The 16,219-nt window shown below is 38.7% G+C and overlaps 1 protein-coding gene across 1 annotated transcript in view; it reads left to right on the forward strand.

Moving 5' to 3' along the window:
* Positions 1-694: 694 nt before the first annotated feature.
* The window catches only part of UNC79 (unc-79 homolog, NALCN channel complex subunit), a 246,911-nt gene continuing 231,386 nt past the window's right edge, over positions 695-16,219 (forward strand). Inside the window, exon 1 of the mRNA XM_029239760.1 lies at positions 695-808. Within this exon, the coding sequence (XP_029095593.1) occupies positions 787-808 (22 nt within the window). The 5' untranslated portion in view covers positions 695-786. The remainder of the gene's footprint in view (positions 809-16,219) is intronic.

Raw genomic sequence — 16,219 nt, forward strand, 5'->3', positions numbered from 1 at the left:
GACTTCTAAAGTCTTCTCACAGCCCCCTGGCCTTGGGACCTCCCATCCTGATCATCAGCAGGAGAGCCCATTGGAGAGGGGAGACAGGGCACGGACCGCAGCACGCCGGGAAGCCATGCTGAGGGTTACTTCTGCATTTCCTTCCTCGCGGTCCTCAGGAGCATCCTCGCCGCCCTCCGGCCCCGGCTCTCTCCAGCCCGCCCCTGATCCGCCTCCCCCTCCTGCCGCACGGAGGCTGAGACCAGGCGTGGGACGCACCTGTGTCCCTCTCCGGTCACACCGCTGAGACACCGGGGCTGCTCCCGGAGCAGGATTTACAGGCCCGGAGAACGCCAATGGGAGATCCAAATGGTCGGGGACTCCGGCACTTTAAGAGGCTTTTCTCTGGGAAACACCCGTCCCCTCCGTGCGCCTTATGAATGGAAATCCTCCTCCCCCGGTCGAGCCCATTCTCCCATTTCACCAGGAGCCGCAGCTTGCTCCCTCCTTTCGGTCTCCCCGCCCACATCAACGCGGGCAGCTCCAGGAGGGGACGGACAGGAAGCCTTTGGCCGCCTATTAAATCCCACCCATTTCTCCGGGGGCGATTTCCTAACCTTCCGGGACCGAATTCTGCAATTTGATGTGCGTTTTGTCCGAATGGTAGCGACACGGGCCTAAGGGAGGGGGAAAGCGAGGGGGTGGGGGTGGGGGGTATGCGCTCTTTTCCTCGCAACATCGCTGGCGGAGCGAGGGAGCTCACACGACACAGATTTTGGGGCAAAGCCTTTGCATCTGGACAGCACCATGTCCACCAAAGCGGAGCAGTGTAAGTAGCAGCCGGCCCGGCGTTCCGGCCCGGCCTCCGGCTGGGAGCTATTGCAGTTGCAGCGTTTGCGGCTGCTGGGAGACCTTGGCCTCGTGCTGGTGCGGGGGTGGGGGCTGAAGTTGGGGGGGGGTGGGGCGTGGGGGGGGAAGAGAAGGTGGGGGGAGGGCGGACGTTAATGGGAGCGCGGCGCTGTCCCCGGTGCTGAAAAATTATGCGGGCTTCCTCGGCTGGTGGCGGGGTTTGGCAAGACCGAAAGACCCTACGAAACGAAATTAAAATGGGGTCATTTTCGGGAAGAAGAGGCCTCGTATCTTTCAGATAAATATTTCGGTATCTCTTGTTGGAGTGGGGGAAGGGGGGCAGCAGCACATCAGGGGCGGAGAACTGTCAGTGCCACCCGAGCCTGCCGGGCCTTCTGAGCATGCCCAGTTCTCGGTGCTGGAGCCATAGGGGAGTTCGAGTCTGCAGTTTCCACTCTGGGTTGGAGAGGCTAGAAGGCAGAGAAGGGGGAGGGAGGATTCTGGAGTCTGAATTCTGGATTCAGTGTGAGGAAAATCAGCTCAATAACACCAGCACTAATGCTAAAACTAACCACAACCAGAGGTTAAAGCCAGAGCCGCTGCTTGCAAGAAAGTGAAAGGGGCAATGGAAAAATGATCTAATTATCTTTTCAGAGAGGTTTCCTTTGTAGGGCAGCTCACACAAACTATAAAAAATAGCAGGAGGATTTTAGTTTTCCCAGGAATGATTGGCTGTGTGTTTGGTTGGAAACAAGCTGCTAACTCCTTGTGGACAGAGGAAGTTTCTAATAGGCTCCCTATAGCATTTCTTATTGCAGTGCGCATTAGTAGGCCTTGGTATGTACTTGGTAGGTTGATTAACATGAAACCTTTTCCTGAGTGCATGTGAAGGATTCAGGAACTTAAACTTCTGTAAATAAAAGGTGTTTTTATTAAGCAATGAGTTTGAATTTTTAACAAGTATACCAAAAGCTATTCAACGAATTGACTCTAGTTTCTTTCAGAGCAGCACACAGTTATGTGGTCACTGCTTGAAAGTCTTTTTAATTCTTCTTTGGAATGGCTATTAAAGCCATTTCGTGAGACACCAAAAAACAGTAGTCTCGTTATTTTGGGGCAGTAGCCTGTATTTGTTAAAATGCAGCATGCCACTTATTCACCAGGTAGATTAAATGAACTGAAGACTCATAGAATTCCCAGATTGATGCTTCATTAGAGATCCTTTATGAGTACCTACCATCCAGTGCTTGTACCTCTATATAAATTTTTTCTTTTTTTTTGGAATATGGAACACCTGAGTTTGAATTCTAGTTCTGCCGTTTACTGTTTGACCTTGGGCAAAATAATTTGACTTCTATGAACTTTATTTCCTCATCTGTAGACCTGGGGTAATAATGCCAGTGGGGTGGTTGTGATTATAGGTGAGAGAATACACATAAAATGTTGAGCAGTGAGTCCAGCATATAGCACGTACTCAATAAATGATAGTTATGATATTGACAACCATTTCCCACTTATTAGTCCGTCTCTTCTAAATCATTAGGAAGTTCTTTTGTGATTTTTTGGGCCTGTTTTAGTTCAACCTAACCCTCAAAGATAAATTTGGCTTCTACAGAGGCTTTTGAAAAAATTATGCATTACGTTTTGAGTAATGGTAACATAGTTGGAGTTGGTGCAGAACTTGAGGATAACACACCCTTAAAGGTTTTATTTTAGTACAGTTGTTAAAAAAACCACTACCTGTCATTTGCTTTTATAGTTACATATTATGTAAGAAATATCAGGTATCAGTAATACCAGTGAGTATTACTGTCCTCTTCCTTGTTATATTTTGAGATGCACTGGATGCTTTGTCTTGTCTCTTTCCTGGGCAGTTAGTGCCAAGGTGGATAAAATCTATCTGTGGACTTGGTTGTGTAGTGCACATAGTGTGTAGTTTAGTAGGTAGTTTAGAATTTTTTGTGAAACAGGTTTTGTTCTGTTTTTTTATCTGTAGATGGAAAGGATACCATATTTGAAGCTAGGACATATGGATTTGAGTTTTTCATGTCCTTCTGATTAACTGTAAGACAGTTAACTGGGCAATTAACTTAATCGTTTTGTGCCTCAGAGTTTTCATCTGTAAAGTAAGGAGTCGGAGTAGCAGCTATCTTTGTTTATCCATTAGCATTTTGGAGGGCAAAGGAGGCAACACAGGAGTAGGCCGTGAAAAGGATAAGGTGCTTTGGGTGTTTTTCGGCATCTTTATCTAGGGTGGAGGGAAGTTAAGAATCTCATTTCTCTCTCTCTTTGATGTGCACTAACATGGATGAGTTGACACTCCAGTGCACATTATATACCCGAAAATAGAGCAAATACATGAAAGGCTGCATGGTTACTATTTATGAAGGGTGAATACTTTTTAATAAAGTGAAGTTGCAGATCTGTGATTCTTGGACTCTGTAGGAGTACGGCTAGGAGGAAGGAGAAAGAGAAGGGAGGGCCATGAGATTTTTCTCTTCTACTGGATGTGAAGACCACCAGAACATGAGAGAACGAGAGAGTTCATTTCTTTTCTGCATTCAGGAGGAGTGTGCATAGTACTGTTTGCCTAAGGACCAAAGGGGAGATGGAGGCTTAATGCAGTGTCAAAATAATATTTCTGTTACTCTTTTCCTGAGGCCTCTTGATGTAGGTACAGGTTTCTTTGGTACAGGAAGTGGACATAGTTTGGTTGAGCCAGCAAGAGGAAGTATTGCATTGCAACCAAACAAATTACATGACTTAACCTTTGAAATGTAATGTATCCCAGTTATGTGAAAGATGATCTTATTTTTATGTAGTAGCATTTTCTTTAATAAAATAAGTGATAATGATGAAAGAGAGTGTAGGTATAGTTAAGATATACTTTGGAGCTTGTTTCATACGTTCAATCAGTTTCCTGTGCTTTGTGCAGAACATCATAACAGGAGGTGAAAGCTTCCTAGCAATTTCTCAGGCGATTGCACAAGAGTTACAGGTATTTTCCTTGAAATGCTTCTTTTTCTTAAAGTCACAGTTCACTGTAGTGAAAATGTTTATGTAGCTGATATAGAATGATAAAAATAAGAATTTATAGTTCTTTCACTTGGGATTCTAAAGAGGAGAAAGAGGAATCTAACCCCCGCCCCCCATTTTCCCTGTCTTTTAAGAGTTAATATTGACCAATCTGGGGCACTTTGGGTGTGCTCTTTCAAAAGAAGCTTGCTTTTGATAACAGCAGAAGTTAAGAGTCAGGGTTCTAGAATCAGACTGCTGCTTGGGTTTAAATCCTGGCTCTGCTTCTTGCATTCTCTGTGCCCTTGGACAAGTTAACTCGACCTCTCTAAACATCAACTGCATTGTTTCTAAAATGGGGATAGTCATAGTTGTGAAGATTAAATGAGGTGATCCATGAAAAGTGCATAGCACAGAATCCTGGCATATAATGAGGAGTTAATAAATAAGTTAGCTCATTATTATTATCATTATCATCAAGTATTAAACCTTGTGCTTACTGCTAAAATAAGGATAATTATAAAGTTTGGATCTAGTCCCCCCACTCCCCCCACCGCCACCAGCCCAGAGTGGAGCAGAAAAAAAAGTAGCCATTGTTTAAATGGGACATGGGCTCTTGGGCTATTTTTTTTTCTCCTTTGCTTGTCTCCAAGTCTCTTCTACAACAATCAACCTAACGTATTTGGGTGGGAGTGGATCCCTGCATGGCAATTCCTTGACTTGATATATCTAGCAGGGAACTGGCTGATCACCTAAACAGAACATTTCTAGGGCATGAACTGCCTATCCATCACCTTTTGTATTGTGATGACAGTGTAGCATCTGGTTAACATAAATCACTCATATAAATATCCATCAAAATGTTTGTCAAATTTGGAAATTAACCTGATATTTGGGGTATAATCTCAGTATAGCTAATTACAGAAATGTGAATGTGTGCCATTTTTAATGTATTTACCCTACTCAACATCTTTATCTCAATAACTAAAAATCTTTTGATTACATCAAAACAAACAGTTTTAAGAGTATAGATAATTAGCAGTATGATTTGAAGTTGAACTTGCTCCTATCCCCTACATATATATATATATTTTTGGCGATACGCGGGCCTCTCACTGTTGTGGCCTCTCCCGTTGCGGAGCACAGGCTCCAGACGCGCAGGCTCAGCGGCCATGGCTCACGCGCCTAGCCGCTCCGCGGTATGTGGGATCTTCCCGGACCGGGGCACAAACCCGTGTCCCCTGCATCGGCAGGCGGACTCTCAACCACTGCACCACCAGGGAAGCCCTATCCCCTACATATTTAAGGGTCATACTTAGAGAAGTCAATAGGTAGTTTTATTTATTTTTATGTACATTATTTGGTAATGTGACTAAAATATAAAAGCCCTTCTCCTTTGAATAACATTGCAACCTGTAGTCATTTAGAAATCTTTGCACAACAACATAGCTGACTTCTCATAGACGGAACTCTAGTTTTATTCACGTGTAAAAATTAGAGTGTACCTATTAACCATACTTGTGGTCGCAAAAAGAACACCAGGTTTTTAGCTCTGATTTCTCTGCATGATTTGACACTAGCTTTTCTATTCCTTATTTAAACTCTCCTTTTCTTCTTTCTTTGCTGGCCATTCCTGCTCAGATTTTTTCTTAGGGCTACCTTTCTCCTCCCTATCTTTAAAAACAGGATTCTGTCATTAGTTCTCTCTTTTTTTAAAAAAAAATCCCACAGACTCTTTCTCTCATTCACTCTTGTGGTATTAACTATCACCTCTATGTGGATGACACCCAAATTCAATTTTCTAGTCTAAACGTGTTTCTTGAACTATGGCCTCTGTGCCTATCGAAGCGTCCTATAGGCAACTCAAACCCAAACTCATTGTCTTCTGTCCCAAACTTGTACTTCTTTTTTATAATACTCATTTTGGTGAATGGCTCCATGATCTATCCACCCATTCACCTAAGTCAAAAAATTGGGAGTCTTCCTAAACTTCTCCTACTCTCTACCATTACTATTTAAGCCCTAATGATTCTTGCCCATCCAACTAAATCCCTGCACTAACTCCTTGATCTAGTTACATTGGACTATTTTTTTCCAGTTCTTCCAGTGCACGATGTTCTTTTTGCCTGACATGCTTTCTTTCTCTTTCGGCCCTTTTCTTTGCCTTCCTAATGCTTACTTATTGTTCATTATTTAGCTTGGAAGCCCTGCGTGATTGTCACTCTTCCCCTGTATGCCCTACTCGTGTGCTCACACTGTATTGAAATAATTAGTCTTCTTGTTAGTTGCCCTAATTTGTGTGTAGACGGTATTATGTTCATCTCTGTGTCTTCAGCATGCAAATCATTGTCTAGGGCAGTGTTTGCACAGAAACTGTTTCTTGAATAAGTAAAAATGAATGAAGGTGAAGTAAATGTCTTTCATAAAGAAGGATTACATAATTACATTTTGGATATCATTCACCTGAAGGTTTCATATTTTCATTAATGTGAAGTTCTGTACTATATACAATGTTCACATGCTTTTCAAATGGATTTACAGGTAAATAAAAATATAGTTGTCAAAAGTACTTAAAACATATTTGCTAAATCAAATTTTATAGTATTTATATAACAACTTACACTTTTCCTGAATGTTCATTATATTTTTGGTTCTTTCTCTTAGTTAAAATTTTCTCTTAGTATATTCAGCATAATAATCACGATTCCTAATTGGTAGACAATCTTAGCACGCAGCCAGCTTCTTTTTTCTTTTAAGATAAAGTGACAATACATCTGAAGTCAGGGACTCTTCATGCTGTAACTTGACTTGGATCCTTTGGTAGTATACCTGTGCAAATTTTCTGTATTGATTACTCAACCAATAAATAGGCTTTAAATTGGGATTTTCATTTTGCAGTATTATGTTGGAAATTCACATGCATTTGTTTCTCATATTCTGAAAAGATATGGGTAGCTCTGCATAAACGAACACATACATTGGCTTAGAAATGAAATGTTTATTGCGTAAAAAAACTACATTAAGCAAAAATGTATACTTATCAACAAGCTCGCTTCCTGTAGTGTGGAAAGCTCAATCATTTCATTTAGAATATTTAGCTCTTTTCAACCCATACGTTCTATTTCTGTCTTGCTTTTCTCTCCTTCTGGACATTTCTTGAAAGGACAATGCTTCTAAACAGTATATAGTTTATTGTGTGAGTCTCATTTACTATTTGCTGTGGGATTAAAATTGGAGGGATATTCAGCATTTCAGAGTGTATTTCATCTTCATTGGTCTTAGAAGCTTGGTCTGACACTAGGACAAAACTTAAAGGATATGTATGTGTGTACATAGGTACTTATGTATATATATGCACGTGTGTGTTTATATACCTATACATTTATATATATATATAATGCTATTTTAAGAAGAAATGAGCTTGCCTCAGAAGTGAAAATAGATAACTCCTAATCATATAACCAATTTAACATGTCAGAGTTATATGTATCTGAATCTTAAGATCTCTAGAAAGGAGGGTTTAGATACCTATTGTTTGTGCCTATTATGTATTAAGCAGTTGGACATGTATTAGCTTAATTCATGCTCATAATACTTTTGAGAGTCAAGTGTTACTGTATTATGTAAAACTCTGGTTTTGTGTCTTAAATATTCCTCAGGTACCCCACGTCCTCTTTATTCTTACCATCACCATCCTAATTATGGAATTTATCATTTCTTTATTATGACAGCCTTTTAATTTATCTCCTTGTGTCTGCTTTTGTCCCCATCAAATCTATCCTCACGTAGTCCCCTTAGTGGTCCATCTAAAATACAGAGGCTATCGTGTCATTTTTATCATTCTCTTCTTTAAAACACTTCCTATCTTTAAATAACTTCCTATCACCTTTGACCCATGTTAGAGCTCCACCTCTTTGGGAGTTGGGTGAGCTCCTCCTAGATGTTAGACTATATACCATATACATACAGTAACTGCTCACTGATGTTGGATGATAGCATGACTTAATTTCGAGGCACTTTACTTTTACATTACATTTAAAAAAATTTTTAATTTTATTTATTTTATTTTTGGCTGCATTGGGTCTTTGTTGCTGCACGCGGGCTTTTCTCTGGTTGCGGCGAGCGGGGGCCACTCCCCATTGCAGTGCACAGGCTTCTCATTGCGGTGGCCTCTCTCGTTGTGGAGCACAGGCTCTAGGTGCACGGGCTTCAGTAGTTGTGGCACATGGGCTCAGTAGTTGTGGCCCACGGGCTCTAGAGCGCAGGCTCAGTAGTTGTGGCGCATGGGCTTAGTTGTTCCGCGGCATGGGGGATCTTCCCGGACCAGGGCTTGAACCTGTGTCCCCTGCATTGGCAGGCAGATTCCTAACCGCTGTGCCACCAGGGAAGCCCTACATTACATTTTAATATGCGTTCCAGGTCCTTCTTATGTCGTCCTTTAAATGTGGCACTTGAAAAAGACTCAATACCTTATACATACCTTCACTAGTGCAGAGTACAGGAATCTATATTTGAAAATGTAAAGAGTCCTTTAGCTCTTTGTATTATAATGTCAAGCCTCTGGTCTGCTGAAACTGCCAGATCTTTTCGATAGGAAATACCTGTTAAGCCTGTTTTCCTTCATTCTCCAGCTGTACAGTGGGACGATAATAGAGCTTTGTTTAACCCTGTGCTAGTGTCCTAGGGCTGCTTTAACAAATTACCACAAACTGGGTGGATTAAAACAAGAGAAATTTATTCTCTCACAATTCTGGAGGCTAAAAGTCCAAAATAAAGGTGTTGGCAAGGCCTTGCTTCCTCTGCAGGCCTTCCTTGCCTCTCTCTTACCTTCTGTCGGTTGCTGGTATCCCTTGGTGTTCCTCGGCTTGTGCTGTATCACTCCAATCTCTGCCTCCGTCTTCACATGGCCTGTGTCTCCTCTGTGTCTCTGTATCCAATCTCCCTCTCTTTTATCAATACCCCAGTCATTGGATTTAGGGCCTCGCCTAATCCAGTATGACCTCATTTTAATCCGATTACATCTACAAAGGCCCTATTTCCAAATAAGGTTACATTTATGGGTATCAGGGTTTAGGACTTGAACATAACTTTTTGGGGAACACGATTCAACCCACTACAAACTACTAATTTCATCTTTTTCGTGTTGTCTCATTGTTATGCCTGATTTTATCCTTCAACATAATAGACATTTCTCCATTAGTTTTGCATCAACTACCAAAGTGATATGCATCCCTATATAAAATATTCAAAATAAAAATGTTGATCAGGAGAAAAGAAGTAAAAAAAAGAATGTGGTGTGCCATTAAATAGCTTGTTTCAAGTTGCTTTTGAGCCATTGATCAATACATTTTAGATAAGACAGTTTCACCAACTGCAAGTGCATCCTATTGTGGTACTACCCAATCCATATTTTATCAACTTGTCTGTTCTCTTATTCAACAAATATCTATTGGGTGTCTGCAGTGTGTCAGGCTCTGTACCAGGCTCTAGAGGAGCTTACAGTTGAGTCTACTCTGCTGAGATGTATATACTCTGTCTTTAGCTTTCCTTTGTTACTCTGTCCAGATTCCCCCAAAGAAATAAATTGAAGTGAACTTGGCATGACTTATTCACAGGCAGCCAGTACTTGCTCCTTATGACCATTACTGCACTCTCTCCTTTTCTTTTTAAACTGTAGGCTGAATTTTTTTTTTTTTGGTAGAGAATTGTATTGGAATCCCCTCTCCCCCATTCAACATTTTTCTTCCTTTTCCAGGTTTTTCTGGCCGTTCTTTTTCATTCTTCCAAACTAATCTCACAATCAAGTTGCATAGGTCCAGAAAAAAGCCTGATGGTATTTTTGAGTATCACATTAAATTTATAAAATAACTTAGGGAGAACTGGCATCTTCAGGATATTGAATCTCGCTATCTAAGAACATTGTATGTCTTTCCAATTATTTTCAAGTCTTTCTGTGCCTTTCCGAAAAGGTGCTTTTAGAGGGCGTGCTTTTAGAATTTCTTGTTAAGCTTATGCTTAGTGTTTTTTTTGTTTTAAATATTTTTATTATTATTTATTTTATTTATTCATTTTTGGCTGCGTTGGGTCTTTGTTGCTGTGCGCAGGCTTTCCCTAGTTGCGGTGAGCGGGGACTACTCTTCGTTGTGATGCACGGGCTTCTCATTGCGGTGGCTTCTCTTGTTGGAGAGCACGGGCTCTAGGCTCCGGGCTTCAGGAGTTGTGGATCGCGGGCTCTGGAGCACAGGCTCTGTAGTTGTGGTGCACAGGCTTAGTTGCTCCGTGGTAGGTATGTGGGATCTTCCCAGACCAGGGCTCGAACCCGTGTCCCCTGCATTGGAAGGTGGATTCTTAACTGCTGTGCCACCAGGGAAGCCCCTGCTTAATGTTTTTTGAAATCCTTTTTTTTCTATCATAATTGAGATTTGTCTTTTCTTCTATATTTTTATTTTTATACCCGAAGGCTATTGATTTTTGTATGCCTATTTTGTAACCTTACTTTACCAAATTATTTTCTTTTTGTAATTGCTTTTCCATTGATTCTTTGGGTTTTCAAGATATATAATTATATAATCTGCAAATAGAAAATAATTTTATTCTTTTCCATCCAATTCTTATATCTCTAATTACCTTCACTTTTCTAATTGCATTGGCAAATATTTCCAGCACAATGTTAAATATAGCATAGAGCGTATTCTTGTGTGATTTTGAATTTTAGTAGCAAAGCCTCTAGTATTTCTCTATTAAGTAAGATTTTGGGGGGGCTGAGGTAATATACTAAGGAAGTGTCCATCAATTCTTATTTTATTGAGTTAAAAAAACTTGAATGGTGTTGAATTTTGTCAAGTTTATTTTCTGTATCTATGGAGACCATATGACTTCTTCTCTTAACTTTATTAATATGCTGGATTGGATTTTATGTTTTATTTAATAATATTTGCAGTGATATTCATAAGTTAGATTGGTCCATTTTTGGGGTGGGGTGGGGAGTAATTCTAGTCAGGCTCTGGAAACAATGTTATACTGACTACATAAAATGAGTTTGGAAGATTTCCTTCTTTTTCTATGCTCTGGAATAATTAAAGTAACATTGAGGTTTTCTGATCTTTAAAAGTTTGTTAGGGTTCCCCTGTGAAATCATCTGGCCTGCTGCTTTTTTGTAGTGGAACTTTTTAACTTCTTCCTTTATTTCCTCTATGACCCTTGTTCTATTTAGACTTTCTGTTTCTACTGGGGTCAATTTTGGTAAGTTTTATTTCTCTAAATTTTTTTTCATTTCATCTAAGTTTTAAAATTTGTTTGCATAGAATTATGCAGAAGAGTCTTTTAGAAAATTTAAGATTTCCCCTATTTTGATGTTTATTTTCTCCTTGTCATTTCTAATGTTATATATTTAATGTTGTGTACTTGTGTTTTCTCTCCCCATCCCTATCCCCTTTTTTCCTGATCTAGTTAGTGGTTTGTCTGTTTTACTCATTTCTTTTCTAAGGAACCAGTTTTAGATTTATTTATTAATTCCACTGTTTTTTTTTTTTATTTGGTTTGTAAATTAATTTCTGCTTTTATTATTAATTCCCTTTTCCCCAGACATCTTTTCTTTTTTTTTTGGCTGTACTGCACAGCATGAAGAACTTCCTCGACCAGGGACCGAACCCATGCTTCCTGTGGTGGAAGCCTGGAGTCTTAACCACTGGACCACCAGGAAGTCCCAGACATCGTTTTTTTAAACTTTGGTGTTTTTTTTCTAGCTTCTTGAGTCGGGTGTTTATTTATTTTAATATTTTTGATCATGCATTTCTTCATGCAGTATATTTTATTTGACACTTCCTTTAGCTGTAGGCTACAGATTCTGATGTCAGGTTTTTATTATCATTTTCACAAAGTTCTGCAATTTAATTTTGTATTTTGCCTTTGACTCAAGTGTTGTTTAAAAGTGTGCTTGTAAATTTCCACATGGAAGGGCATTTTTGTTTATTTTGTGTGTGCGTTTTCATTTCTCTTTGAGGTATAATTAAAATATAACATTAGTTTAAGGTGTGCACATAATTCAGTATTTGTGTATATTGCAAAAGATCACCACAAGTCTAGTTAACATCTTTTTATTTTGTTATTGATTTTGAGTTTTACTGCATTATAGTCTGAGGATGATATTTGCATTATTTCTATTTGGAAATTATTGAGCTTTTCTCTGTGGCATAAGGTTAGGTCAGTTTTTATGAATGTTCCATGTGTACTTGAAAAGAAATTGTAATCTCTGTTATTGGTGTTCAAAGTTTGGTATAGATCTAAAAGATCCACCTGATTTATGTTGTTTTAGTCTTCTATACCCTTATTAATTTTTAGTCTGCTTGATCTTGGATTTTGAAAGGTATGTTAAATCTCCTATTGTTAGTGTGTTTTTGTCTATTTCTAGTTGCATCTCCTGTAAGTTTCAGCTTAATTAAAGTTATTGCTGTGTTATTGGGTTCATAAGTATTAACTTATGAACTGTAATATCCTCATTTTGAATTGTAGCCTTAACCATTATGAAGTGGCCTTTTTAATATATTGTAATGCTTTTTGGTCTCAATTCCACCTTGTCAGATATCAAGATTAAGACTCCTGTTTTCTTTTTGTGTTTGCCTGATATGTCTTTCTCCATCCTTTTATTTTTAACTCTTTTGAATCTCTTTGTTTTAGGTGTGTCTCTTGTATTCTGCATAGTGTTGGATTTTGATTTATTAGCCAATCTGAAAATCCTTTTCTTTTCGATAGGTGAGTTAAGCCCATTTACATCTATTGATATGATTAATATGTTTGGCCTCAGTTCCATTATACTTCTTTTTTTGTCTTTTGTATCTACGTTTTTCCATTATGCAGTTGGTTTTACCTGCTTGTTCGTTCTGTTGGTTAACTTTATACTAATACCTTTAAATAATACCATTAGTCCACTTTTTTTATTTCGGACTTACTGGTTCCCTACGTTGAAAAATATTGAAATTAGCTTGTAACCTCTTCTCCCTTGCTCCTTCTATCTCAGTATCTGATCTAAAGTAATATCCTATTATTTCCAGTTAACGTTTAATCGACAGTCATATCCATATGCACTCCTTATTCCCCCGACCCCAATTTTTGATAATTATACTTGTCTGCTATATTCTCTCTTTTATGACCATGGGTTATCTTTGTTCTATAGGAATATTTATATTTAGTGCTCACCAATGGTTCTTATATCACTGTCTCTCTCAGTCTTTTTGGTTGTCTGAGTGTTTTTTTCTGAGAGATTCTTTTGGAAGGGCTCACAGGATCAATGTACCTTGAGTTTTGGCAAGTTTATAATAGTTTGTTTGCAGCTTTTTACTTGGAGGCCAGTTTGGGTACATGTAAAATCCTTGATTCATATTTCCCTTCCTTGAGTGTCTTAAATTTGTTACACCATGTTCTTTGGGTATTAGGAATTGGTTGAAAAGTCAGGGGACAATCTTGTTTTCTTTCCCTTATTAGTGTCTTAGCCTTTTTGCCTAGTTGCCCAAATGATGTTTTATTTTCTTTTTAAAGTAATTTTCACTGTAATATGATTCAGCGTTGGTCACGCTGAAGTGATTGTGGTGTATCCTTTCAATGTATAAATTCAAGATTTTTTTTTAATTTTAGGAAAATGTTCTGAAATTATAGAATATAATTTAATATTTATTTTGGTCTATCATTTGACATTCTTTGAGATCCCTATCATATGTATGTTGGGTCTTTTTTGCTTATCTTCTGTATGGATCACTTTCTATTGAATGTTTTAAAAATCTCTCTCTGTATTTCTTTTGAGTTTTTTAAAAAAAATAATTTATTTTTGGCTGAGTTGGGTCTTTGTTGTTGTTGTGTGCGGGCTTTCTCTAGTTGCGGTGAGCAGGGGCTACTCTTTGTTGTAATGTGTGGGCTTCTCATTGCAGGGGCTTCTTTTGTTGCAGAGCACGGGCTCTAGGCGTGTGGGCTTCAGTAGTTGTGGCTCGCGGGCTCTAGAGCACAGGCTCAGTAGTTGTGGTGCACAGGCTTAGTTGCTCCGCGGCATGTGGGATCTTCCCAGACCAGGGCTCAAACCCGTGTCCCCTGAATTGGCAGGTGGATTCTTAACCACTGCACCACCAGGGAAGGCCCCTCTTTTGAGTTTTTAAAAGAGTTACCTGTGCAGTATATCTTTATTAGTCTTTATATGAACTAGCCTATTCATGGTGATTCCACATGTATATATATTTATTTAGCTCTTAACTTGAAATGTCGAATATAAATAAAATTGACACTATTCATTTAAATATTACCTTATTTCTCATAAATCCAAACTTAATCAATATAAGTAAGTACAAGCATCTGACTACATCATTCTGTCTTCTAGTGTAGACATGCCCAAATACCTACATATTGGAATGCATGTTACTGTGTCCTCTTTTCGTTTATTGTGGAAATAGTTACATATAATAAAATTCACCCATTTTCAAAGCACAGTTTAATGACTTTTGCAAAGCAGATAGAATCCTGTAACCACCACCTTAACCAGTATATGAAACAGTTCTCTTACCTTAAGAAGATTCCTTGTGCCCCTTTGCTCTTGATCTCCTTCCTGTACCCCCAGCCCCAGGCAGACATTGATCTGCTTTCCATCACTATAGTTTGCCTTTTCTAGAATTTCATATAAATGGAATCATTCAGTACATAGTCTTTCTAATTGACTACTTTTATTTAGCATAACGTTTTTGAGATTCATTCATGTTGTTGCATGTATTAATATTTTGTTTCTTTTTATTGCTCTGTAGTGTTCCATGGTTTGTATATATTATTTGGGTTGTTTCTAGTTTTGGCCATGGTTTGTATATATTATTTGGGTTGTTTCTAGTTTTTGGCCATTATGAATAAGCTGCTAAAATATCTGCATACATGTTTTCATGGGGACATATGTTTTTATTTCTCGAGGGTGAATACCAAAGAATGGAATTGCTTGACAATATGGTATTTACTGTTGTAAGGTATTGCCGTATTGTTTTTGAAAGTGGCTGTGATGTTTTGCATTTCCACCAGCAATGCAGCTGCTCCATATCCCATCCTCATCAACACTTGCTACTGACAGTCTTTTTAACTTAGTCATCCTAGTGTGTGTGTAGCTGTATTTCATTGTGGTTTTAATTAGCATTTCTCTGAGGACTAGCAGTGATGAACATATTTTCATGTGCTTATTGGCCATATGTATATCTTTTGGGAAATGTTTGTTCCAATGTTTTGTCCATTTTTATTAGCTTTCTTTGGTTGTTTTCTTATCGAGTTGTAAGAGTTCTTTACGTATTCTGAATAGAAGGCCTTTGTTCTGAAAAATTTCGCTTTTGCTCTGTGGCTTACCTTTGTGTTTGCATAAGTATGACTTTTGAGAAGTGAAACTTTTAAACCATGAAATCCATTTTTATTAATTTTTTCTTTTATCATTTGTGTTTTGGTCTCCTGTTTAAGAAATCTTTGCCTAACTCAATGACATAAAGATTTTTTCCAGTGTTTACTTCTAGAAATATAATAGTTTTATCTCTAATATTTAGGTCAATGAACATTTTTGAGTCACTTTTTATGTATGGTATGAGGTGAGGCTTGACGTTCATTATTTTCTTTTTTTTTGGTGGGGGTACGCGGGCCTCTCACTGCTGTGGCCTCTCCTGTTGCGGAGCACAGGCTCCGGACGCGCAGGCGCAGTGGCCATGGCTCACGGGCCCAGCCGCTCCGCGGCATGTGGGATCTTCCCAGAACGAGGCACGAACCCATGTCCCCTGCATCGGCAGGCGGACTCTCAACCACTGCGCCACCAGGGAAGCCCCTTGACATTCATTATTTCCACGAATAATATCCAGTTGTCCCAACACCATTTCTTATAAAAACTGTCTTGTCTCCATTGAATTACTTTGGTACCTTTGTTGAAAATTGATTGACTGTGTATATGTGGGTCTATCTCTGGACTCAATTCTCTTTATCCATCTATATGTCTATCCGTATGCCAGTGACATACTGTCTTTATTTTGTAAATTTATAGTAAGGCTTAAAATCGAGTAGTGTAAGTCCTTCAACTTTGCTCTTATTTTTCAAAATTATTTTAGCTGTTTTAGTTTCTCTGTTTTCTTATATAAATTTTGAAATCAACCTGTCATTTTTTTCAAAAGAAGCTTATTTGAATTTTGGTCTATAGATCAATTTGGGGAGGATTAGTATCTTAACAACATAGAGTCTTCCAATCCTTGGAATGATATATATGTATACTTATTTAGATCTTGTTTAATTCCTCTTCGTAATGTCTTGTGATTGTCACGTCATTCATTAAATTTATTCCTAAGCATTTTTGTGAATGTAGTTGTTTTTCAAATTTCATTTTCTAATTATT

This window comes from Monodon monoceros, unplaced genomic scaffold (assembly GCF_005190385.1).
Source record: "Monodon monoceros isolate NGI ecotype Baffin Bay Population unplaced genomic scaffold, NGI_Narwhal_1 Super_Scaffold_21, whole genome shotgun sequence".
Classification (NCBI taxonomy): domain Eukaryota; kingdom Metazoa; phylum Chordata; class Mammalia; order Artiodactyla; family Monodontidae; genus Monodon; species Monodon monoceros.